We start from the raw sequence: 25,799 nt of genomic DNA on the forward strand, positions 1-25,799 counted from the left end.
GTGCCCGTGTCCGTCACACCGCCGGCGTACGTGGGAAGACCTTGAGCGGTAAAAAAGGACAAAAAACGACTGTGACTCACACTGCAGGTGTCAGATTCCCACATTGCTCAGTGGGCCACGGCAACGGGCGGAACCCAGGCGTATCTACAGTAAGTCAACAGTTGCATAACCGCCCGCTTTATTATGCAGGTGAACTTGTATAAATGACAAGAGGCAACAAGGGGAGCAGACATTTGGAGCCGCTCACACCTCAGGATGGATAAAGGCGGCTGGAAACCCACCCTGGCTCTTGTTGTGGTGTTGCTCAGCACGTATGCAGAAGGTAATGGATGTACACACTAGTTTATTCATGTTTTTTTTTTCCTGTTTCAAATCTTCAGCTGAGATTCTGTACAATTGTGTGCTTTGTCAACTTTTACGTTCACTTACTTTGATGCTGTCAGACATGACCCACAGCTAAAATAGTCTCTGTATGAGCTCATGTGGGCATCATGTCGGTCGTCTAGAACTAGAGACGTGGGTTTTCATCTGAATGTTTTCTGTCCTTGTCCCTTAGCTACGTCTTCCCTGCACATGGATGACTTCATCGAGGCGGTGAGGCGGGTGGAGGACGGCGACCCTGGGTCAGACCCATTGGCTGTGTTGAGGAGGCTGCGCGGGGCCGCCGGCCTCAACGACGCGTTCATTCGGCACTTCCTTGGCAGCGCCGACTCCGGCGGCCCCGAATTGAACGCGAGCCTCTCGGGTTACCTCAGCAAGGCCGTGCACCACAGGGTGACGGAGGACGCCAAGGAGGAAGGCGTGGTCCTGACGCCCGACGGCACCACCGTTGCCCTCGCGCCCCTCCTCCTGGGCATCGAGGCCGGTTTCCTCGCCAAGATGACGGGCCGCGTGCGGGGCCTGTACCAGCTCACTCTGGCCAAAGACCTGGACAGCTCTCCTCTCCTGGGACCCGACGGCTGCTGGGACAACATCACCTCCCCTCAAGTCTTCACCCTCCTCAGCAGCAGCCCCTCTGCGCTCACCGCCGCTCGGGTCAACGGAGGCATGGACGGCGTGGTTCTAGGGATGGAGGTCTCCGCCAAAGACGGACGCCCTCCTGCGCTCAGCGGCCTGCTGACGGAGTACTACTGCCGCCCGCTGGAGAGCAAAGGACTGGACGCCGCCCCGCGCCTCGTCAGCCGGCGCCGCAGGGAGAACTTCAGGGGGCTCGCCGCCCCTCCGGTGCTGGCCAGACAGGTGGTGAAAGCGGAAGAGCTGCAGAGGAGACTGACGGGGAGCTCGAAGCTGGAGGTGAAGGAGAAGAAGCAGCTGTTGGCTTTGGTGAAGGAGGGAATGAAAGAGTTCGTCCATAAGTACATCGGTGAGTGAAAGAATTCTGAAAGCAATGGTCTCTAAAAAGGATTGTCATCCTGCATTTACGCTAACCGGCCACACCTTTTCTTCAGATTGCCCGCCCATCATACCTCGCTGCATGTGGGGCGCCGAGCCGTACAGAGGAACCCCCACCAACCTGTCTCTCCCTCTCTCCTTCATGTACATCCACCACACTCACACGCCGAGCCAGCCCTGCCTGACCTTCCAGCAGTGCGCCGCGGACATGCGCTCCATGCAGCGCTTCCACCAGGAGGACAGAGGCTGGGACGACATCGGCTACAGGTACGGTCTCGTGTCAAATGTGTGCCAAACTTAAGCACCGGACTCACAAAAGGTCTAAGCTTACCTCCCGTGTTCCTTTCAAAAAGCTTTGTCGCAGGCTCTGACGGGTACATCTACGAGGGCCGAGGCTGGCTCCGACAAGGGGCCCACACCCTGGGACACAACTCCGTGGGCTACGGGGTTTCCTTCATCGGGGACTACGTCACCAGGCTGCCCTCCCAGCACTCCATGGAGCTGGTGAGGGATAAGCTGGCGTCCTGCGCCGTCGGCGGCGGGAGACTGGTCGCCGACTTCGTCCTGCAGGGCCACAGACAGGTGGTGAACACTTCCTGTCCCGGCGACGCGTTCTACGCCGAGATCAGAGGCTGGGAACACTTCGGGGTACGTACTAGAGGGGGCACAAGGGGCGAGCTGGTCAGCTGACCTCCGACAGGAAACAAAGCTGGAATATCCAGAACGAGAACTCCTTCTCCAAATTACCCGTAGTGCCCTGACGCCAAGAGTCTGCGGCCTTTTTTTCCATCAGGGCGTGGCGTCCCTAGTTAAGTCTCCTAATCCTTCCTTTTGGACATGTCGGGACAGACGGGGCACGTCTAATTAACCCTTTGGTATTTTGCACATCTGTTGGTTCTTACGGTGTTGTTGGCATACAGTTCTCCTTTTCGTGTTGTCATTGATCATCTCACAATCGCCCACCTTTGAGCTTTACCGTGAGAGCCTTTAAGGGGGCCTGAGCCTTTGGATTAAACTCTACATCAAGTAGATTAAACTGGCTCCACCTCCACCAGCTGTAACAGTGACGTGTTACATCATTAATGCATCAGTATTAACCAGGGGCGTTTCTAGGATACAAAGAGAGGGGGGGCTTAGCCCCAAGCGGAGTGGCATGTTTGCGCGAGTAGCACGCGGCAATTTTTTTTGGGGCCCATTTGGGGCCGCGGATATCCATTGTTTCAGACAGTTCATAGATCAATCCTAGTGCCCGGGGTTTATATCGTTAAGTTGATAGGCTATTGCAGTGGTATTCAACTAAATGTCAATCAAAAAAGCCACAATATTATATTTTTCTCATCTTCTAACAAGATAAATCAGTGAGCATGGACTTTATGTGTGGTTATTAACACTTGTTTCAGCTCTATCCTCTCTGTTAACATCCTTGCTGGGCAGTGAATTCATGTGTTAGGATTCTGATCATTTTGGGCTCTTAGGTTTATTTTCTGTGTCTTCATTCAGACGTGAGTGGGTACGTTTGCTCAAAAGAGTTGTTCTTTGCCTCGTAGTGCGCTTCATTTGCCGCTTTTATCAATAGTTACGGTTTCTGAACATATGATACTGGTTTTAACTGCCTGTGGTAAGAACTAACATATAAGAGTCTGTTCATTTTTGCTTATAAATTCTATTCACTCTGAACACGTTTCTCTTTTTGGAGAACGTCATGTGAGATAACTTCTTTGATTACCGCAATATTCCTGCTCTTCTTTCTATTTCCTCGTCTCAGCCCCGTGTGTCACGGTGTGTGCAAACCTCTCGAGTCAGGAAACTTGTCAGAATACCCATATTTGATTGGCTGAGCTGCATCACGTGATGTGATATACAAAGCATTGGTCGGTGTGTTTCCTGCACCGCTGAACAAGTGCCGTAACGGCTGAATAAGAAGCGCCGGTTAAAGTATAAACTCATTGCCTAATATGTATAATTCCGAATTATCTATAGGTTTTAAGTCCTGGGTCCGGATGCAACTGCGTCTGGGTCCAGATCCGGATCCGGACCCAGACCACGGTCTGCCAGTTGGGGACCCCTGGGCTAATGGATTGTAATTTGAAGGGGGAGAAAACATATAAACCAGAACGCACGCACATCTGTAGCACGTTAGAGTTTTAAATAACTTGTCCATGTGAGAAACAATAGTTAAATTTAATGACATCACCAAAATAAAAATATATATATATATATTTTTTTAAAGCCAATAATGCCAAATTATTTTAGGGGGGCTTCAGGGCTTCAGCCCCCCTAAAATAAGTAAGTTTGATACTTTAGGTTCATTTTGCTGATAATACTGCACTGCGATGTATTCTCATCTTTTACTTTCGTAAAAGATGAGAATACACTGCATTCCCGTTTCACTTGTTTCATTCCCTGTTTCCTTCCCTTTAGGAGGTCAAGAAAGGAAAATTATCTGATTGGCAGGAGGAGAGCCTCGAGTGAACCAAAAGCTCAACACAATAAATATTGGTTTTATTCTTATGTCCTGATTGTTGTCGCTTTCTTTTTGAACACTATGACGTGTGCGATTATTAAATTAGTATTGATTAGTAACTAAGTACATTTACTGTACTTAAGTTAACTTCAGAGGTATTTGTATTTTACTTGTTACGTTCAGCGGTAAATATTGTACTTTTTACTCCACTACATTTATTTGATAACTTTGGTTACTAGTTACTTTCCGGATTCATATTATTAAAACAAAATGTAATCAAAAAAGTTATTATGAAGTAATACATAAATCATATGTTATATTGTATTGGTCCTGCGTGTAAATTCACAAGCTACCCAGCCGTATATAATAAAGTAACTAAAACCAGCCACATTAGTAATGTTTACACATTAATGCACCAAGAATTCAAATCCAATTTTGTATAACAATACATTATTCTGCATAGTGAGTACTTTTACTTTTAGTGGCTTGCTTTAAGTATATTTGGATGCTAATACTCTTGTATTTTTACTTAAGTAAAAAAATTGTAATGCTATACATTCACTTGGAACAAAGTATTGTCTATACCGTGGTATTAATACTTGTAATACTACTATTAGAGTCAGTACTTGGTGTAAAGTGTCCTTGATGGTAAAAACACAGTTCCATCTCCGGCCAGTAGAGGGCGCCAGATGACCGCGTATTAACCGCAGTGAGGCGTTTATTGATTTACAACATTTAGAACATTTTATTACACTAACGAATGACAGACTAGTCCAGCTGTCCTCACCTCAAAGCGAGGGGACACACCTGGGACATGTTTTTATACACGTGCTATTTAACACGGTGGAGGACATGTGGACCAAACTGCTACTAGGTGACACTAAATTGGCACTAAATGACAATTAAAACGTTACCTGTCTCCATAAAACGATGTCCGGCATAATTAAACGTCACCACCGTGGCTTGTCAACACCGGCTAGTCTCGTATTATCTCGCAGAACGGAGGGTCGTCGTGACTCAAAAACACGTTACAACCGAAAACCTTTCGCACATCCCGGCGTCAAAACGAGAATATAAACCGAGGAGCCGCTTAAAAAAAGAAGAAAAAAAAAAAGTTGAACTTATTCAACTTGACTCTGGCGTTCCGACTCGAAAACTCTTTCTCCGTCGCCCTCCCCGTCGACGTTACTTACGTACGCAGCCGTGGCGTGCCCGCGAGCCAAATAACATGGAGTCCTCCGTCTGGCATCTTCAAGGGATCCATGCGAAAACCTGAGCGGCGGTTCGGAGGGACAAGTTTGTCCCCGCGGGAGCAGTCGAAGCCCCCGGCGAGCATCGTCTCGGGGCGGTGAAACAGCTCCGTCCTCACAACTATGACGAGCGGCGCTTGAACGAGCCAGCCCTTTTTTTTTACTGCGACCCGCAAGCCAGGCCGAATTCAGTGAGTATTTGCACACAAAAAAAATAATAAAATTAAAAAAACCTGCAGCTTTTGGGCGTTTTGTGCTTCTAAACGGCATCGTGCGCGGATGCATTGTTGTCATAGTCACCTGACAACGACCGGATCGGTACCAGCCATGTCCTCTGGAGCAGCAGAGGCCAGCCCGTTGGGACACCCTGGATGTACCCGGGCATTTTCCTGCTTTTTGAGAAGGGGGGGCAGCAAGGAGAGGACATGGGCCTGAGTGGAAAGGAGACTTATTTATGTAACCAGCTGGGCGCCCTATTTCATTCTTTAAGAGAAAAATAGGCCAGACAGTCCAAAAACCTGCAGCTGGCCATAAAAATACTGAGGACAGATTCTGCAGATTCTTCAGTCATTTTTGATTCTTCCCGCACAGTCTGCTACTGTAGTTGTTGTCTGTGAGTATAAAGGGCGAGTGGTGAGAAACTTTTATCTGGTTTGGTGTGTGTGTGTTCCAGAGGAAGAGGAAGCTGCACAATGTAGGACGACTGGTCACCAGTGGGACTCCATACTGCTCTCTGGGGGGAGGGGTGGGGGGACCATGGAGCCAGAGGGGCGACCCCTAACCCCAGGGATCAGCTATGGGCCCGCACCCTCCACCTCAGCACAAAACCCCGCCTCCCTCGAATGCACCTTACAGGTAAGAGACCCCATCGGTCCTCGCCATCGTTCGTCGGCGCCACTCCTGGCGTCAAACTACATGTTTGTTTTTTATTATTATCGCCCTCTAGTCCTCATGCTCTCCAAATGTGAGGGACGGCCCGATGTCTGCCAAACGCTCTCGGGTGGCGCGGGCCGGAGATGAGGGTCCCGGGTCCGGCCCCAGCGCAGACCCAGGGAGGAGCGCACAGAGGAGATTCAGGTCCTCAGCCTTTCCTTCCTCCCTAAGCTGGGACTCTGACTCCGAGAGAGAAACACAGGATGGTAACACATGGCTTATTACCTACTGGGACCAGTCGTGATTACAAGTAGCAGCTAAATACATGATGCCATCGGTGTCCCCCCCCACACCTCTGATTGTTCTCATTGTTGATTCAGTGTGCATGTCGTCAGATGTCTGTGTATCTTTGATATCTGTGGACTATAACTGTGGGGTGATGGTGATGTTGATGTGGTTGTGTGTTTTGTGTGCTGTCATGTGTCAGAAGAGGAGCTACAGCACTTTTCTAACCCTCACGGTCTGGCTGCTCACAGCCCGGGATCCCCTTCTTCTGGACTCAGGTGAGGAGGAGGAGGAGGAGGAGGAGGAGGAGGAGGAAGGGCAGCGATGTCGGATGGTTTAGTTCAGGAAAAACATCCAGACACACAGAGAGAGAGAGAGAGAGAGAGAGAGAGACGTCACAAAAGGCAGATCGTCAGGATATTTGCGTCGTAGTGCCTCTTGTTTCCAGTCTTCGTGCTAAGCTAAGCTAAGCTAACTGGCTTTAACACTCTCGGCAAGGAAGTGAAGACTAACTAAAGCTTTAGTGCTGAAGTCCAAGTTGTATAGCTTTTGTTTCTCCCAGGAAACCTGCCATGTAATCTTGTATTCAGGCCCATACTGTATAATATAGCTCTATGTTTTATTTCCCAACTTGAGGGTCTGTTTTAATATTGGGCCAAAATCTTCTATCACGACAACGTATGTCACAACTTGTGTTTTCTGGCAACTCAATAAATAAGTAGTGTATATATGAAATAACCACATGGTCTTGTATGCTCTTGTGTGAACTTAATAATTGACAGATGAAAAGTATTAAGTATTTTCTCAATTAAATAAGAACTTTAGTTCAAAATGATCTTTTCTGATTTTCTCTTATTATCAATTTATACAAAGTAATTGTGTATCACTGCAGAGCTGCAACTAACGATTGTTTTGGTTGTCGTTTCATGTCCATTTTATTATTTGATTGATCGATTAGTATTTTAGTCTATAGAATAGTTAAATAAACGTTCCCAAACGTTCCCAAAGCCCAAGATGACGTCCTCAAAAGCCTTGTTTTGTCCACAACTCAAAGATATTCAGTTTACCGTCACAGAGGAGTAAAGAAACCAGAAAGTAATTACATTTAAGAAGCTAGAATTAGAGAATTCTTTATATTTTATAGTCAACAACTAATCGATTAACCGTTGCAGCTGTATGTATCACGACATAATTCCATTGAAATACATTATCATATTAAATAAAGACCCTATTTCAAATCCTTTTCTTAACTGCAAGGATTGAAATTATGGGGGACAAATACTTGCACTTGTTTTTTTATTTGGTTGGATTTACAAAATACTGGAATCAGCATTACAGTGACTGTTTTCCCCCAGTTTGCGAAAACCCCAATAATTTCAATGAGAAATAAGAGCTCGCACATGGTCTGTCATTTTGACTTGTTTCAGGCAGAGATGCTGCTTTCCCTTGTTAGAAATGTCATGTAACTCTTTTCCCCTTTCCGACGCGGCTCAGACTTCATAGTGAAGATGAACCTGAAAAACTGCAGCACTTGCATGGCGAGACCGACTGGTCTACTGCTGTGGACCACGAGAGCACAAAGACAGAAGAGCCAAATACGTCTCTGCTCGGCCCAACAGACTGTGAGTAACATAAGGACGAAACCCAGAGCTGCCTGCACACTTGAGAGCGTCCATTCATAACTCCTCCGTTTTCTCTTCGCAGTGGCAGACAGCGACGCGTGGAATGTATCCGAGCTGTTTCTGTCCAAAGGAAAACCAAAGGATGGTTGCCAAATGGAGGAGGAGGAGGAGGAGGAGGAGGAGGAGGAGGAGGAGGAGGAGGTGGGCCATAGTGAGGGAGAGAAGAGGCCCAAGGGAAAAGAAACCAAGGAGCTTGATAGGGATGTGTATACCTTCCCTGGAGACTCGGACCCCGAGAGTCCCCCTCCCGCCCCCTGGGCTCATTGCACATTCATTCAGCGGTGCCGCAAGAAGAGGGTGCTGCTCAGGCCCTTCTCCGGACTTGGCACCTTAAAGCGCACATCGCCTGAGGCCGGCAAACGGCCGACTGCTCAAAAATCCCAAACCACTGAGACGGCACAGCTCGATCGAGGTGCAGGGGTGTACGATTTTGAGGAGGCCGGCTTCGGAGAGGCAGCAGTGGAGGAGCCGATGAAGTTTGGAGGGAAAGGGGACAATGAAGAAGAGGAAGAAGAGCCGGGTAAAGAAATCTTCACCTGCGTGGAATGTAGCATTTACTTCAAGAAGCAGGTCCACCTGCAGGAGCACATAGTGGAGCACTGTCAGAGTGGCGCAGCGGGCGGCAGGCGTTCGGGAAAGGGCGGCCGATTTCGGTGTGTTGAGTGTGGATGGAACCTGCCAAATCGGCTCGCACTGGCCGACCACCACAAGAGGCACCAGGAGTCTCGTCTAAAGATCTTGGAGGAGATTGAGAAACTGAACGGAAACGGGAAGGTGGGAGAGATTCAGAAGTTCGACGGTAAGGCGGTGGAGCATACAAGCTCGGACAGGGCTATTATGCGAGATGCGGGCAAAACGCCAGAGCCAGAAACATCTCCGCCACTTTCCCCGGCCCCGGTTTCAACAGCAGACACAGCAGTTCTCGACTCGGACGGCGCTCCTCCGAATTCAGTTCGAAGTCTGGCTCCGGCCCGAGGTGTTTCCGCCTTCCGCCGCCGCTTCATCTGCACCAAGTGTAACTTCAGCACAAGAACCTCCCAGGCACTGGCCAATCACACCAAGACCCACAACAGAAAAAAATCCGCTCGCCAGGCTGCCCCCCCGTCCCCTAGTCCACCATCGTGTTTGGCATCAACTTCCCTGGCCTGTGGTCATTGTGCCTTCCTGACCTCCAGTCAAACTGTAATGAGGGAACACCAGAAACTTGTTCACCCGGCGCAGGTCTCCATCAGTGGAGCACTGGCTGATGAGACTGGCCAGCGTTGGAGGTCTGACATGGGTGCTCGTATATCAAAACCCAGCCTCGATTCTGACCGTCTCTCTGGGTCTGGATCTGGATCCTCGCACGATGCAACTCGAGGCGAGAGCCAACAAGGAGCCGCTGCTTCTGAGGGCGGTGCGACGCCAGAAGGTGCAGCAGCTCGCCCCGCGAGCCAGGTGGTCTTCAAGTGCGTTGGGAACAGGAGATTCAGCAGAAGAGGGAAGACTTGGACTGATCTGGCCAAGTTTCTGGAGGATGACAAGCTGACTGGGAGTGAAGAAGAAGAAGAAGAAGAGCAGAGCACAGAGCTCGACACCGAGTGTTCCCAACGAGACGCCAACTCAACTGTTGGAGGGAAACCGCACACCAGAGCACGGTCCAGCACAGGTGAGACTCAATGTCAGACTAAAGACTCTAATGCTAATGCTAATGCTAAATCATTATGTCACCCAAGTCGTATATCCACATTCTCAAATTGGATAAGACATCCATCGTATTTCTGCTTGCTCATAGCTTTGTTTTTGTAATTGTGCTGAAAACCTGATCATACAGAAAATATTAAAGCTGCACATAATATTTTTTTCTCATAAAAATCCACTCACTCTGCAGTTCACCGTAGCTCTGCGGAGCATTTTAGCATCTTTAAGCTAATCGCTTTCACTTTACGGCTCACAATTTTTCAATTCACTCTAACCGCTCACACTGTCATTTCCAGACCACAGCAGGCGGCTGTTTTCAGCGAAAACGGCTTTGAAAACCCACTGTACGCTCCCTGCCCAACACCAAACAGCTGATGGTAAAACGTTAGCAATTAGCTTGTTTAACATTGTGGAGCATTTAGCTGCTAAAAAGCCAGATATTTCCATTCGGAGTTGGTGGAGACCAAAAACAGAGCTAAAAGTAGAGTGAATATTGGACTTACATTTGCTAGGTGGACTGAACACGACTACAAATGAATGCTAACGTTGCTCCGTGACTGCTGGATGTGTAAGGCAACTGTTTGTTACACCAACAAGTAGCTTTTCTAGTACATAACCCTTTAAAAAAGCTGTTTGTGGGTTTGTATGAATTATCACATTTCTGTAGCAGAAATCTAGCTGTGTTAGCATAGTTATCTGTAATCCCTTTACCTGAAAGACTAATCAGATTAATGCAAAAACTGGGCAATAATCAAATTAATACACTGAATGTAAACAATTGATATAGTGACTTAGGCCAGACAGACTTTAAGACTCACCCAAAACCTAAGTTTCACATGTGGTATTTAAGGTAAACATTTTGGTTAAATTTAAATAGGATTCGTCTGTTTATTCAGAATTGATTTTTTTTATCTTGATAGAGGACTGCTCAGCACAGCAGAGCACCACATTTTCGCTCCTCCCTGAGAAGTGTGTGACGGACGAAGACAAGCTGGAGGTGGAGAAAGATGGAAAGGTTTTCTTTCTGAGGAGGAGCAACCGGGTTACCGCTGCTCCCGCGGAAACTGACAGCGAAGACGACGACGACGACGACGACATTGACATTGACGAGGAGCACGTGCAACGTCTCCTGTCGGAAGGGTTCTTGGACGAAGACCCGGACGAGATCGATGAAGACTCGGAAGCGCTCAAGAGTGTGGAGAGGAAGTGCCCCTACTGCCCCGATCGATTTCATAATGGCATCGGGCTCGCCAATCACGTGAGGGGCCACCTGAACCGAGTGGGCGTCAGCTACAATGTGCGTCACTTCATATCCCCCGAGGAAGTCAATGCGATTGAGAGGAAGTTCTCCTATCAGAAGAAGAAGAAAAAAGGTCAGCGGCTTGCGGCGGGTATCTCGCTATAGGTTGTGTAGAGATTCTAAAGCCCAGACAGTCGGTTTATGATGTCTTTGTTTTAATATATGCTTGACACAATGACCCCGACGTGAGCCATGCGGTAGTTGCTTTGTGGATTCCTCTCTCTATAAATCAAATTTCTGGTTACCAGCTGGGAGCACTTTATTGTGAACTGCTTTTACCAGTGGTTACGTTAACATAAAGCAGTGGTTCCCAACCTGACGAAGCAAGGGTCATAAATCTGAGGGGTCGCAAGATGATGTCGCAGAGTAAGAAAACTGGAGAAATTAAAAGGTTTAATGCTTACCATTTAAGCTTAACGTGCTAATATTTGCTAATTAGCACTAAACAAAAAGTACAGCTTGTCATCAAATTCATCTAGGTCATCAAAGAGATTTTAATATATCCTGTGGGGAACATGAATGGGCACCAAATTGAATGGCCATCTATCCGATTTTTCACTCAAAATGACAACATTTTAACCATCTGTTGGAGCTAGAGGACAAGTCAGGGGATCATTAAAGTCAGCAGGATTCATCTTCAGGGGACCATGATTGTCTGTACAAAATCGCATGGCAATTTATCCAACTGGTCCAATAGCTGTTGGACCAGTCATCTTACAGCTGCACTGCACATTCTGTCATATGTCTAAACATGTTGCCCCCCCCCCCACACACACAGTTGCCAACTTCGACCCGGACACATTCAGCGTGATGCACTGCGAGTTCTGCAGCGCCGGCTTCGACACCCGGGCCGGCCTGTCCAGCCACGCCAGGGCCCACCTCCGCGACTTCGGCATTACCAACTGGGACGTCACCATCTCGCCGATCCACATCCTGAGGGAGCTGTTCTCCAGCAGGCCCGACCTTACGATCCCCACGGCTCCCCCCCGGAGCACCTACTCGGAGGAGGAGGAGGAGGAGGAGGAGGAGGAAGAAGAGGAAAAGGAGATGGAGGAGGAAGGGGAGGGAATCGTTGAGGTAAAGTTGGAGGGGGACACAAGCGAGAGCGTGGCCGTTCCGGATGCGCCGCCCTCAGCATCTCCTCAACGCTTGAAGGAGGAGGACGGGGTAGAAGAGAGTGGAGGTAAGTTGTCACTATTGATCTATCCTTAAAAGTAGGCTCGTAAAGCACCTGATTTATCCTGCTGGATGCTGATGCGTTTGATAGTTATTATGGTGATCTGGTGCTTTGAACTTTAAACACGGGGTATGTCACCCCAGTAATGATGCCTGGAGGGTTCATGGAGACTGTTACAAATTCATAGAGCAGTGAGTAATGTTGAGTTTAGATGCTGTTGTTTTAAGTGCATCTGCCTGTTTGCTTTTTTAACCTCTGAATAAAAAAAGGCCTTGACCCGGGTGACACCGCTGTGCAATGTGTTTGAATCAGGATGGTGGCTGTGGAGAAAATCAGCCTCAACAGAGAGAGAGAGAGAGAGAGAGAGAGAGAGAGAGAGAGAGAGAGAGAGAGAGAGAGTGTGTGTGTGTGTGTGAGAGAGAGGGGGAGAGAGGGGGAGAGAGAGAGAGAGAGAGTCACTGATACCCCGTGGTTGATGTGGCACTCGGTGCATTTCATCCCAACCTCCGCCTCCACTCGATTGGTCACGCCTTAGCTTAGCGGTGCATATGGGGGCAAAATGGCTGCTTCCACCTCCCCGTAGACCCAAACAATAGCGGAAAAAAACTGTCTGGCTTAGGTTGCCGGGGAGTCCGATGCACTGCGGTTGCGGACCGGTGAGTACCGCGCGCTGAAATTCCCGAGCACCCGCGTGCCCCTTTTGGATCGCACGGCGGCGTATACGGCGCCGCGCGTCTCGCGCCGCATCCTCTTGTCACATCGTAGCCAGACATTCAGCCATTAAAAAAAAAAAAAAGGAAAAAACTCCTCATTATCATGCGATACTTATGTATAGAAAACCAATGTCGCGCGCAGCCATGCAGGTAGCCCATGACACGGGTGTCAAATAGCTCACAAAGCGGGTCATTGTTATTGTTTCGGGTTGTTTCCCGTTTTTTGCACGCGCGGATAAATAGTGATGATTTCGGGGCTGTTGTGGTCTTGTTGTTACAGTTTGTGTTTCCTTAACGTACGTGGATTCCTTTCTCTTTTTTATTGTGCACGTCTGGGATGACGTCCAGTATTTCCAATGCTGCAGGATCTGTAAAATTACCTACAGTTGCCCAATCCTCGCCATTTTACTTTGCTTTGATTTTTGATAGAGGACACGCTGTGCTTTCAAGTGCACGCATTTGTGCATGTTTTTTTGTAATCAACTGCGTGCGAGATTGCCCAGGAAACATGGTTAACTTTGTAAGCCAGTATTCCAACTTATGCGGATCAACGAAGTATAATCGAAGTATCACTTTTTCTTTTTTCTTTTTTTTTTTTTACTTGGAAGTATCAGCTCGCTCGCGTAGTGTCACTCCGCCTTGAATGGATACAAAGTCAAGTTAGCGTGGTTGCTACTTTGATCCGTTTTTAAAATAAATACCCGGCTGATTGTGTGCCATTGTCTCCGTTATAATAGACGGTGTTATAACGCTGCGCTCCGAGGTGTCACATCGCTCTTTTACAGTCAGGAGATGAACTGACAAGCGCAGAGCCGCCCACCAGACAAAAAGCATTGTCTGTCTCCGCGTCTCCTCTGATTTACGCGATTTTGTCGCATAAAATGGCACTTTTTTATTTGTCCCAGGAATGTCTGAATGCGGGGGCAACCGAGACTGCCATGTTTGTTTCATACAGTAGTGCAATTATTACTTTTCCCCCCCTTTTTTTTTTTGACGGATTCATTTCTTGATTTCTTTTTCACGTGCACCTCCTCGTAGTATAGACGTTATAATGCGCTATTATTACAAGAGCTGATACATTATAGGCAATGAGCTGAGGAGGTTTTCCTGCTCTAAGACTGCGTCTTTTAAATGTATTAATAAGCTTTCAAAGGCTGACTTATTTTAGAAGCATAGAAATTAAGTGTCAGACACTCTTTATTATAATAGTTATTATCCCAGTCGCTTAATAGGCCAAATTAACATTGCATTTCTTCTCTTGTGCCCTGTAGTCTACTTATAACGGTACTATATTTTTATTGTTATTATTATTGTCTGTAATGTTTTAGGTGAGGAGGAGGAAGCAGCTGAGGATGATGAGGACGAGGAGGAGCCCCAGTGTCCAGCACTGGATGATCTGAGCTCAAGCCGGACACAGAAAGCCGGCCGGTGCAGCGTGGACTCAGACGGCCTCTCTCCCGAAGAGGATGCAGACTCCAAGGGTGAGGGAGGAAAAAAAACAAAAAACGGGAACGCTGACCCTAAAGTGTTGACACGGGGATTGGATTTGCTATAGCAGAGCTTTACCGTGGCTGTCAGCGGGGAGCTTGTAAAACTGACCCTAGGTCAGCGTTGAAGTGAGTGTTGTCCCCGGGGGAATCTTCAGAGGTAGACAAATGTATGTTAGGAGCTAATGAGAGCTCCTCCAGCACTTGGCAAGTGTTCCTGAAGACTAGGGTGGGTGTAGACAGGAAGTGTAAGCGAGGATCTCCACGGCCTCTGAAGGAAGCCGAGCCACCTGCTCTTACTTTGCGAACTTTGTGTCTTTATCAATTGCATTGAAATAAGGCTTGTTCGATGTCTCACCAGCTGTTCTTGCCTCGTTCACAGTCCACGATTTGAAGTGTGCGGTGTGCGGAGCCCAGTTCGAGACCAGGCGCGGGCTGTCCAGCCACGCCCGCTCTCACCTGCGCCAGCTGGGCGTCGGCGTCTCGGAGAGCAGCGGGGCGCCGATCAACCTCCTCTACCAAATTGCCAAGGAGCACCACGCGGGCGGCCAGATATCTCTTCCGGAGCCCCTTTCCGCCAAGAACGCCTCTGTCCCTCAGAAGGATGAGGAGCTAGGAGACATGGACTTAGACGAGAAAGCCATTCCCCTCTCCATCCTGGCCAAAGCGGCGAAAGCAGTGCCACCCTCTTCTTCCTCCACACCGTCACCTTCCCCCGGTGCTTCACCGGCTCTGCCTCACTCCGGCTCCCCGTCCTCAGTTGTGAGGAAAGCCCCTATATCCTCTCTGCTGCCCGTGTCTTCCCCCTTGCGCTCCCTTGAGCACAAGGCCGGGGGAATGAAAGGCTTGACCTCTAACCTCTCTGCCAACGTCACGACCAAACCCACCTGGGCACCGCAGGAGAATGACGCTCCTCTCAACCTCAGTAAGTGTCTATGGAACATCGTGAAAAGTTCTTAAGTTTGTTGTCTAAGTCTGGTTATTTCTTCCTCACGTGCAGCACTGGAGGTGGACCCTAACAAGGACATCGTCTGTCAGCTGTGCGGCGCCTGGTTCGAGACTCGGAAAGGTTTGTCCAGCCATGCGCGGGCCCACCTGCGGCACTTTGGGGTGGAGTACTCCGAATCCAAGGGCTCACCCATCGACCTGCTGAACCAGCTCATCGACACGGACGACTTCAAGCACAAAGCCGGCGCGCTGCAGCTCGACGGCCGCGCAAGGCCGCGGGGCCTCACCAACACACTTTCCGGCCCAAAGCGCTCCCTGCTCAGCCTCTCTTCCTCTTCCTCCCTCCTCTGCAAGGTGACTACAGCCGGCGGCGGGTCCATGCCCAGAGCTACCTCTTCCTCTGCCCCGTCTCTGCTCGGCCCACCCACCAAGCGTCACAAGTCCTCCTCCATGAGGGTCTTCCGCCTGAGTAGTGGCGAGCTCATGGCCCTTCCACACAGTGAGTGTTGTTTCACGCGATTGATGTTTCCAGATGAGGTGTTAGGCTTCTGTTTTAACACATTTCGGTTCACTTCTTTCAACTTCTAGGTGAACCTCCGAAGGAAATAGGCTGCGAGTTCTGCGGGGAGTACTTCGAGAACCGCAAAGGCCTCTCCAGCCACGCCCGCTCCCACCTGCGCCAGATGGGCATCACCGAGTGGACCGTCAACGGCTCACCCATCGACACTCTGAGGGAGATCATCACAAGGCGGGGCCTGCCTTGTGCTCTTCCTCTAAAACCTCTCAAAACTCCATCCCGGTCCTCTCCGGGACCCCCTCGTTCGCCTCTGCCCACCTCTTCTTCCTCCTCTCCCTCTGCCACCCTCCTCAGCCGCCTACCCTTCGCCTTTGCCCGCCCCTCAAGTCCCCCACAGTCCACGCCGTCTAAATCGAGCTCGGCTCCACCGGCGTCCGCCAGCGGGCTGATTCTCAAGCTGAAACCTGAGCCGGTGCAGCTGGAGGTCACCGCGCCAGGAACCGCAGGGAGATCTGCCGGCTTCTCCGGTGAAGCTCTGAACTGCACTTGGAGCAGCTCTGACAGTGTGTTCCCCCTCAACTTGGGTAACTTGGATCCTATGTTTGTCTCCAGGGTTAATTTAGCAAATCTACAGGAACTGTTCTACATTTTGGGAAACATACTTATTTACCAGTAATGTTTGTGTTTTAGTGCTCTCTTACTCTTCTTTTGATCTTCTACTTACTTTCTTGTTTCATTGACTTTCTCCCTCCGGTCTTTCCGTAGCCATGGCCCATGAAGTGGAGCCCACAAGAGATATTCGCTGCGAGTTCTGCGGGGAGTACTTCGAGAACCGCAAAGGCCTCTCCAGCCACGCCCGCTCCCACCTGCGCCAGATGGGCATCACCGAGTGGACGGTCAACGGCTCGCCCATCGACACCCTGAGGGAGGTCATGCACAAGAGAGGGGTGGGAGTGAAGAAGGAGTCGACCCAGGGGGCCAGCAGTCCCCTGTGGGATTACACAGAGGGTTTGGGTGTTTCAGGCTACCAGTCCTCCAAGTTCCGCAAGTCTCCGCTCAGCTTGCTGCAGTCGGGGTCCAGGCTCCACAAGCAGGGCCTGGGGTCCACGTCTGCTACCCCGCCACCGGGGAAGTTCTTCAGACTCTCCCCACTGGGGAAGAGGCCTCTGTCTGAAGAGGCCCAGCCAGTGGAGACCGCCAAGTCACCGCCACATCAGCTCAAGGCTTTGTCACCGCTGCCACATGATTTCTCCTTCAAAAGAAAACCTTCCCCAGACAAACACGGACACCAGGGTGAGTTAGTGGTTGTTTTTTCCCCCCCTCCATCGTGTACTGATTGTATTCTTTAAAAGACGATCTCTCATCCCTTTTTCCGCAATTTTCAGATCCCAGTTGCGAGCTGTGCGGCTTCTACTTCGAGAACCGCAAGGCCCTGGCCAGCCACGCGCGAGCCCACCTGAGGCAGTTCGGCGTGACGGAGTGGTGCGTGAATGGATCCCCCATCGAGACGCTCAGCGCCTGGATGCGCAGCAGGCCGCAGAAGGTGCTGGAGATGCATCGCAGCTACATGCAGGGCAACCGCTCCACCCTCAAGAAGGTGAGCAGAGGCAGCCAGCTGCTGGTGATTCATTTGTGCGTGACAACTCGGGTCAACGCAGGTGTTTTTATTAACCGAGGACGCTCACAGATTTGACTTTTTTTTTCTTTCTCTCTCACACTTCAGCGAAGTGTTTTGTTGCGAGTTTGTTTTTTCTTCTTCTCTTTCTCGGAGAAAAGATGTAACATTTCAGAAGAAGAACCTCCCACAAAGCTCAGCGGCGGCGATACAACACAAGATCACAACCTTCTGTGCTACTCCTCTGACACGCTCTCTTTCCTCCCAGCGTGTTTGAATAGGCGCCTCGCTCCGAGATCTAACGCTCCTCAGCTGGTGGCGCGACAGACATTTTGTGTCTTGGAAAGCTTCAGAGACGTGTTGTCTAACAGCTTTGAGCCTTACTGTAGACCCTGTGTCTCGTCACCCGGCAGAAATCACTGTGGGGACGGATGCCAGAATAACTGACTTGATAGTTGCCATAGTAACCAGGGTGCCTGGCAGCTTATGTTTCATCCTCAGATAAATTATGGCATGCTGTTGATAGGAGAAAACGTACAGGCTTTTTTTCTCTCCCTTTGCTTTCTTTCCCTCCTGAATTACTTTCTGGTGCATTTGCGTCACTGTCACACCTTTTTCCCCAAGCTGTGATGTGACACACATACAGAACGGATCACCTTTTAAATGTCCTTGTAATCATTACTGTAAAGGGAGGAACGAACCCACCGAAGCTGTGCGTGCTGTTCTGTGCTGCTGATTTAAATGCATGATTTAAAATAGACCGACCATGTAGACCATTAATTGATTAGCCAATCAACAGAAAATTGATCAGCAACTATTTTGGCAATTAATTAATTGGCATCATCTTTCAGGCAAAAAAAACCTAAAAACTAAACACTCCCCCAGTTCCAGTGGCTAATGCTACTGTCTTTGTGGTAGCAAACCCAATATTTGGGGTTTTAATTAATTATTTAATTAATGTGTAAGTAATTCATCTGAAGACTCGTATTGGGCTTCAGGGAATTTTTGGGCATTTTTCACTATTAACTGACATTGTATGGACCAAAAGAGAAATCGAGAAAATATTAAACATTACAAAATATTGTTAATTGTACCCAAATATATAAAACACCCAATTATTAAAAAAAATATAAATAAGAAACACAGGGAATTGATAATATTGTGAAAAATGTTCCCTTCAGTTCATTTAGATGCTCAGCGATTGCATTGGCCTCAGGTGTTTTTAATTGCAGCTGATTAGACCTCTGGGTCAGGGGGAAGAGGGGTGGAGCTATGCTGGGAATTGTGTGATGTCGACGGACTCTTAAAAGACCAATGAGAAGGTTGAACAGGATTGACAGGAAAGCAAGAGGCACGTCAATCAGGTCTAATCAGGAAATGAGTGAAAACACCTGTGTGGGTGGACTGCTCTGTGCGTCGGGGCTTCAAAGAGATCTCTATGTCCTCTGAATAACAATGAGATGCCTTTTCATGGACACAAATATTCTTTATTCCACCGCGGAGCTTTCAAGTGCAGCACATGGTCTTCAAACAGCAGCTAGTAGAAACTAATATGTGCAAAATTTAGATAATACAATAGTTTAATTAAATCTATAAATAAATAGATAAATCCCAATTAAAGGAATGCACCACTATTAAACTAAATATATGTATATATTGGCAGTCAAAATCCTTTCTATAGCAAATTAAAGGAATATTTTGGCATTTATTGCCATCACGCTGCTGTCTGTACGGTAAAATGGGAAGCTGCAGCCGGTCAGCTAAGTTTACAAAGTTAGCTTAGCTCGTAAGCCGCTGCACCAACCAAGAAATGGTCCAGCACAGAATCCCCTGTAAAACCACAACATTTACCGTTCTGTGTTTGTACTAATTAATTAAACAAGAAAGAGAGAAACAAACGTGTCAATTAGTGAGCTTTTAAAGTGCTGGTATGTGGTCGTCTTTATGCTAGGCTAATTAGCTGCTGGCAGTTGCTTCATTTTTCTGAGAGGGGTATCGATCAGCTCATATGTTGAACTATTCCTTTAAGATGAGGATAATAAATGCTGTCAATGTTATATGAAAAAGAGTGTATTGATAAGAGTTGCTATTATACGCATTATTTGGCCTCATAATGACCTGATTGGTATAACTAGTTATGTTTAATTTATTATCATGGTAATTACAACAGAACATGGCAGGACAAGTGTCTCTTGTTTGACATAATGCTGATTAGCAAACTCATCTCTGTCCCTCTTCCAGAAGAGCAGCTCAACGGATTCTGATCATATCCTCCCCATCTCATCACAGAAGGCCTCCTCTTCCTCCTCCTCCTCCTCCCAGTGGTCGTCTTCATTGGCTGTAAGCCTGGTGCGGGCCGGGCTGAGCCGCGAGGTCAGCCAGGGCTCTTCCAGAACCGCCGAGGGTGAAGCCGGTCCCAACCTCCACGCTCTGTTCAGGCCCGGCCGCAGCAGTCCCAGCCCCTCGCGGCTCGCCGGCGGCCTCCCGCTCCAAGCACAGGTGGCGCGCAGTGAGCTTAACGTCCGCCTGCCGAGAGGTACGTCAGGGGTACAGCATATGGTTTGGTTCCCATGGCATATGCCTGCATGTGCCATTTACCCAATTCTGTACGTTCCTAGGTAGTGCTGGGCTCGGTAGGCCTCTGAGAAAACAATTTTAACAATTAGACTACTGACCTTGTCAGTTGGTTGGCCGCAATTAGCCACGCTTTAGCGTTACATCAGTTGGTTGGCCCAGACCGAAATATCTCAGTGTTACTTATGTTTAGTGATAATTATCAAACGTTAGCATGCTAACACACTAAACATGGTAAACATGATAAACATTGTAGTAAAACTGAGGCTTATGGGAACGACGGTGCTTTTACAGGCATTTGGTCTGCTAAACATCAGAATGTTAGCGTTTTCCCTGAGAGCATATTAGCATTTAGCTTGACGCACCGCTGTGGCTAAGTACCGCCTCACGGCGCAGCTAGCTGTCGATAAAAAGGGGGCTGAGTGCAAATACACAATATTAGGGTTAAATTTGGGATACATTAGATGCAAGGCAAAGAAAAGTCTGTTATGATAAAAGAAAAGAAACACAGAAAATGAGGTGTTCCATCAGGGGAAGTAAATAAGCCACAGTACTGCGCTAGCCTTTGTTTTCAGTGAGGCAGTGAGTTGCCTTTTATCTTATTTTTTTACATTGAATTGGCTTGCATTATTTATCAATTTTATTTCTTTGTCAAGAAAATTTACCTTGGAAGTCCAAAATTAAATAAGAAAAGAGAGAATTACTGCAGTTTTTAAGTCAGCTGGGTTTAACTAAACAAACAACCCCTAAAAGACAAAAATAGTGACATTCAAGTGTTGTGGCTCAGCACAACTTTGCACCGACCCTGTTTTTCCCCCATCCTCCTCCTCTTGCTAAGGTTATGAGCGGCGGCCCTTGAAGCACCCGTCGTTCCCAGACGGAACGGAGAGTCCTCCCAAACCCCCCCGCACAGGCACCGTCCCCGCCCTGGTGCCCAAACCGCCCTCCTACCCACTGGTCAAACTGGTGGGCAAGTTCTACACCCTGAAGTGCCGGTGAGTGGAACCCGTGTGTGTTTAGAGCAGGGCGGCCCGAGAGGAAAACGTTCAGGGCCTGTTTAACATTAGACATTTTAGGGACAGTAGCATTAATAGAACTGTCGGGCTAAGTTTTAAATAGTCCTGTAATCCCCACCCCCATCCCCTGCTGAGCAGCACTCCACTTGTAGCGGTTAATGCGCTATATTGAGAATCCTGAATCATTTGGGATTTTCAGGCAACACCAATGAGTGCTTAAGTTCTGATATGACTGCAGTACAAAAGTTTTAACAGAATCGTCTGCTCCCGAGGGAGGCGCTTAACACCGTCAGTTTGTATTTGGTTCCTTTGTGTGAAAAACGTTGCTGCAGCAACAGAATATGCAGATGACTTGTTTCTGCATAATTCCATCTTTAATATGTGTTTTTCTTTTTTTCTGCCTGCGTCAGATTCTGCGAGGTGGAGTTTCACGGCCCACTGTCGGTGCAGGAGGACTGGATCCGACACCTCCAGCAGCACATCCTCAAGATGAACTACAACAAGGCCGCCGCGCCCAAAGCGGCCCCCGCTGAACCCCCGGCCCCGGTCGACGCCGCGGCCCCGGTCGACGCCGTGGCCCCGGTCGACGCCGCGGCCCCGGTCCCTGTCCAAGCCTCTCCCCCGGCCTCCACCTCTACCTCCAGTACCACCTCCACCACGCCTGCCCAAGCCTCCACCCCGACCCGCGACGCGCCTCCTGACGGCTGCTCCACCACGCCTCCGGTGGCCGAGTGTGCTCCGCCGGTCACTGCCACAGAGATTGTAACTGTCTCGGAGGAGCAGCCCACCCTATCTCCAGCTTCTATCCCCCTCCCCGCCCAGACAGTGTAAGCTCAAACTCATCGCTGTCATTTAAACCCTTTTCTTTTTCCCTTTTTTTAAAAATATCTCTTCGTCCATCCGCTTCTTTCCTTTCGGCCTTCACAAAGTGTTGAGAGAGGATCGTTTCCCCTCCAAAGAGCCCTCTGAGCCCCAAGCACCTTTTGAAGCAGCTTTCTGGACTGTTACTAAGTCCCGTTACCAGGGGAACGAAGCTCTCCTGGCTTATCCGCGAGTTTGGCAAGTATCATGAGGAGAGATGAACTAGTGTTTTGTGATTGCCTTGTTTCTATTGAATGTCCAGGTGTTGACGCAGACCTTTGCTGTACCTCTCTCCTCCCAGTCACCTGGGGATTTAGGGGTTAATGTAGCCCTTTATCAAGCTTCAACCCTCCTGTCTGCTACAGTTTCGTCCCCCATTTCCTTTTATGAACAGACTTTGACCATTTCTATCAGCACGCCGGTTGCGCCGGCCTTCTCACCTAAAGGTCCCGACTGAGATTAAATGACATTTATAATCACGCCAGTCTCGTCTGGTCGAGACGTCAAACATGTGGTAACACGAAGTGTTAAAACGGGCACTTTCAACAGTGACATTGTCACTCGGCACTTACTGAAACGCCCATTTAAAAAATGGGCGGGATTTGACTAAAAGACTAATTCCAATTGGTTAAAGGAGCCAGAAGTTGAAGCACACCCAAAAAGGGAAACTCCCCCTTGTTGACTTTATAATGTAATTCTCTTTCCCAAAATATACATTTTGCTTGAATGTATCTTAAAAAGCACCTATTGAAACCTTATATGCACACAATCAAACATACGCCCCATGTTACTGTACCATTTCATGATGTCACTACTCCACGGTCCGCTGCTTTCAGCAGGTAGTAGCTTTTTTATTTTATTTTTGAGAAGCAGGGCCAAGGTTACACTTTTTGAAGTTTTTTTCCATTCACAGTGTTGCCCTTTCTCTTCCTGCCTTTTTACATTTAACCCAAGCTCTTATTTATTTATTATTATGCATCTGAATGTGGTAAGCTAGGTCATTTTAAAGCTAAAGTAGAACTTTGGAATGTTTGAAAATAGGTCAGCGGTGCACTTTTACACTAGTGCACACAATGTGTGTGTGTGTGTTAGTTTGTATGTTTGTGTACATACATAGCAGATGTGCATTTGTCTCCCGGTTTAAAGAGAGAGACTGACGTTAACCCGCTGATAGGAAAGCCCCCTCTCCTTAGCTCCAAGTGGACTAAATGTGTGAGCCTGTCTGTCCGCGGTCTAATCAGGACTTGAAATGCATCCGTCATCGTGTGTTGGGATGTGCCAAAGAGTCTGTTTACTTCCTTGTCTTGCCTCTGTAAAAGCTGTTTACATTGGACCTGGTGGTGGAGGAAACTCTGCACAGCCATCGAGTTCCCCCGAGTTCCTCCACGCCGAACGACGGACTGAACCAGCCGGCGGTGTTCCGCATCCGCTAACGCGCACACAGCAGAGAAAAGACGACTCGGGCCACCGGAGCCACTTCGCGGGACTCCTGCCGATACTGCGAGGTTTAGAGTATTGCAAGTAAACATGAACCAAACAGGGCTCTTGAGAAGCGCCCAGTCCAAACACCAGAAACACGTCGGACCTCTGCGGTCTGTTTCTTTTCGAACATTGCTTCAGAGTGCGTTCATAGCGACTCAGAACTGAAGCAATACCTAAAGGGGTCCATGTTGGCTGACGATCCTAACGATGCCCCCCCAGACCCTTTTATGGAGTATAGATGCATACTATATAACTACATGTACTTAAGAAACTGTTGACGCTAGTAGAGCCATCAGCAGTTCTATTAGTGAGGTAGTTGAAAAGAAAAAAGTAAGTGATCTTAATTCCTCTATCGTGATTTGATTTCAACCTTTTTGATGCTCTGTATTTTTTATTGCTCTGTACATTTCTGTATTTGCAGTCCTGCAAGGTGAATCTTTAGAGTATTTTTTATTTTTAGTCTCTCCGAAGCTGAAACTTTGGTGCTGGAGAAGAGTGTCGCGGGTTCGGGAGCCGGTGAGCGGCTGAACGCGAGGACGGTGTTTTGGAATGCGATGGTCAAGTCCTGGTATGGCAGGACTCTAATACGCAGGGCCTTTTAAAGGGGACCACTTTGCGCGGAGAGACGCGATCCTCCTCTGCCTTCACAAGGGGTAGCAGATACCGTGGCCTCACCTGCAGGTCTCAGTCCGGTGCATTGGAGTTCCCTTTAAGATTACCTGAAGAAGACTCAGCTGGTGTAACCGGCTGTTCTCTCTGTGTGTGTGTGTGTGTGTGTGTGTGTGTGTGTGTGTGTGTGTGTGTGTGTGTGTGTGTGTGTGTGTGTGTGTGTGTGTGTGTGTGTGTGTGTGTGTGTGTGTGTGTGTGTGTGTGTGTGTGTGTGTGTGTGTGTCTGCGTGTGTGTGTGTGTGTGTCTGCGTGTACGGGTGTGTAAAAAGACGATGACGTTGGCGATGAAGAAAAAGATGCAGTTGAGGAAAGAAACGTACTGTACACAAAAGGGTTTTAAGTGAATCAACTCAAAGAACAAACAATAAATGTGATTTCAATTTCAGACACTGAATTGTCGCCTTCATTGGAACATGAGAGCGCATCTTTGCACGCTCGTCCGATTTGTCGATTGTCTTCAGTTGTAATGCTTTTTGGCCACTAGGGGGAGGTACAATAGCATCTTTATGTTGGTTACATGGTTGATTCCAAGCTTGAACACAGCCTTAGATGGATGGGAAAACAGAAGTTAGTTCGGAACTTAATTGACCACAATGTGGAAATTGTCTTTGCCTTAATAACATGGCATACATATAAAAAAACAATAGAGTCAATAGAGTAAAGTCATCTAGAACAAAACAACAATGACTTTAAAAGGCCTCGATTCAGAGTTTACAGCTTCACTCCCCTGGAAACAAAGGTTGACAAAACAATCTAACCCAACATGCATGAGAAGTCCTTAAAGTGCTCAGAAACAAACTGAAATGTAAACCAACTTTAATTTGCTGATGAAGATCATGTGATATGACTAAAAGCTCCAGAGCAGCTGCTGAATGGACATTGTGAGGAGATTGTTTCCATGAAGGTAGTTATAAGAAACTATTGATGGATTACATCGAGGAGCTGAATGCAAGTTTTAGTTAGTTAAAGACACATTTTGATAGCTGATAACGGAGGGTCACTTACAATATGGGTTGGCATTGGGTTATAAAAGAGAGCAGCCAACCAACACTCACGGACCAGGCAAGGAGGGGAGGGGCTTAATCATGGAGGCAACAAAGAGCCCAAAGATATCCCTGAATGAGCCTTATGACCACTTTAAGCTCTACACTCCACAGAGCTGGGCTTTATGTCTTAGATTTTTTGTTTTTTGTTTCATTTCACTTCCCCAATTTTGACTATTTTGTGTGGAGCCATTACATAAAATCCAAATAAAAATCCAAAAGGCTTCAGTCACACTGTAATTAGATGTTTAGTTTGGACTTAAGAGAGAAAGTGCAGCTGCAGAAGTCACAAAAACATCCATGTAAATTCCAGGTTGTAATGCAACACAACAGGAAAAACACCTAGAGGGCGTATACTTTTGCAAGGCACTATAATTGCACCTATGGTATGCTCATATTGTTTTTACCATCTATTAGTCATTCTTCTGTTTTCCTATCGATCAGGTTTCAACACCACATGACTCAGAAAATAGTTTACACCAAATTCTTATACATCATCATCAAAGTATGCTTAATAACTTCAAAATGATTTAAAGCTGCAATGAAATATTTTTGTATCTATAACGTACAACACTAGATCCGTGACATTGTGTAAGGTGAAGATGGTCACTTCGGCAAAACTACTCGGATAAACACCCTGTAAACTGTCCCAACACCAAACGGCAGGTTTGTTTCTCAGGAGTTGGTGGAGACCAAAACGGAGCTAAAAGGAGAATGTAATTCGGCAAGTCAGATTACAACCTTCTGTCAAACCAATGTTGAACTTGTTTC

The 25,799-nt window shown here is 47.9% G+C and overlaps 2 protein-coding genes across 2 annotated transcripts; both read left to right on the forward strand.

The window, feature by feature from the left end:
* Positions 1 to 327: 327 nt before the first annotated feature.
* On the forward strand, positions 328 to 3,903 carry pglyrp6 (peptidoglycan recognition protein 6). The gene is made up of 4 exons (XM_076083255.1): positions 328 to 1,363; positions 1,449 to 1,659; positions 1,746 to 2,040; positions 3,814 to 3,903. The coding sequence occupies exons 1-4, from the start codon at positions 481 to 483 to the stop codon at positions 3,862 to 3,864; spliced, it is 1,440 nt and encodes a 479-aa protein (XP_075939370.1). The 5' UTR covers positions 328 to 480; the 3' UTR covers positions 3,865 to 3,903.
* A 1,882-nt stretch (positions 3,904 to 5,785) lies between these two features.
* On the forward strand, positions 5,786 to 24,370 carry wizb (WIZ zinc finger b). Its single transcript, XM_076083266.1, has 16 exons — positions 5,786 to 5,961; positions 6,053 to 6,245; positions 6,467 to 6,542; positions 7,759 to 7,886; positions 7,969 to 9,594; positions 10,547 to 10,999; positions 11,705 to 12,109; positions 14,145 to 14,297; positions 14,686 to 15,228; positions 15,304 to 15,750; positions 15,840 to 16,352; positions 16,534 to 17,061; positions 17,154 to 17,365; positions 19,625 to 19,919; positions 20,796 to 20,952; positions 21,384 to 24,370. Exons 1-16 carry the CDS (start codon positions 5,863 to 5,865, stop codon positions 21,802 to 21,804), a joined length of 6,249 nt encoding a protein of 2,082 aa, XP_075939381.1. The 5' UTR covers positions 5,786 to 5,862; the 3' UTR covers positions 21,805 to 24,370.
* The last annotated feature ends 1,429 nt before the right edge of the window (positions 24,371 to 25,799 follow it).

The sequence above is a fragment of the Anarhichas minor genome, unplaced genomic scaffold, assembly GCF_050575085.1.
Source record: "Anarhichas minor isolate MPS153535 unplaced genomic scaffold, ASM5057508v1 ptg000007l, whole genome shotgun sequence".
Lineage (NCBI taxonomy): Eukaryota > Metazoa > Chordata > Actinopteri > Perciformes > Anarhichadidae > Anarhichas > Anarhichas minor.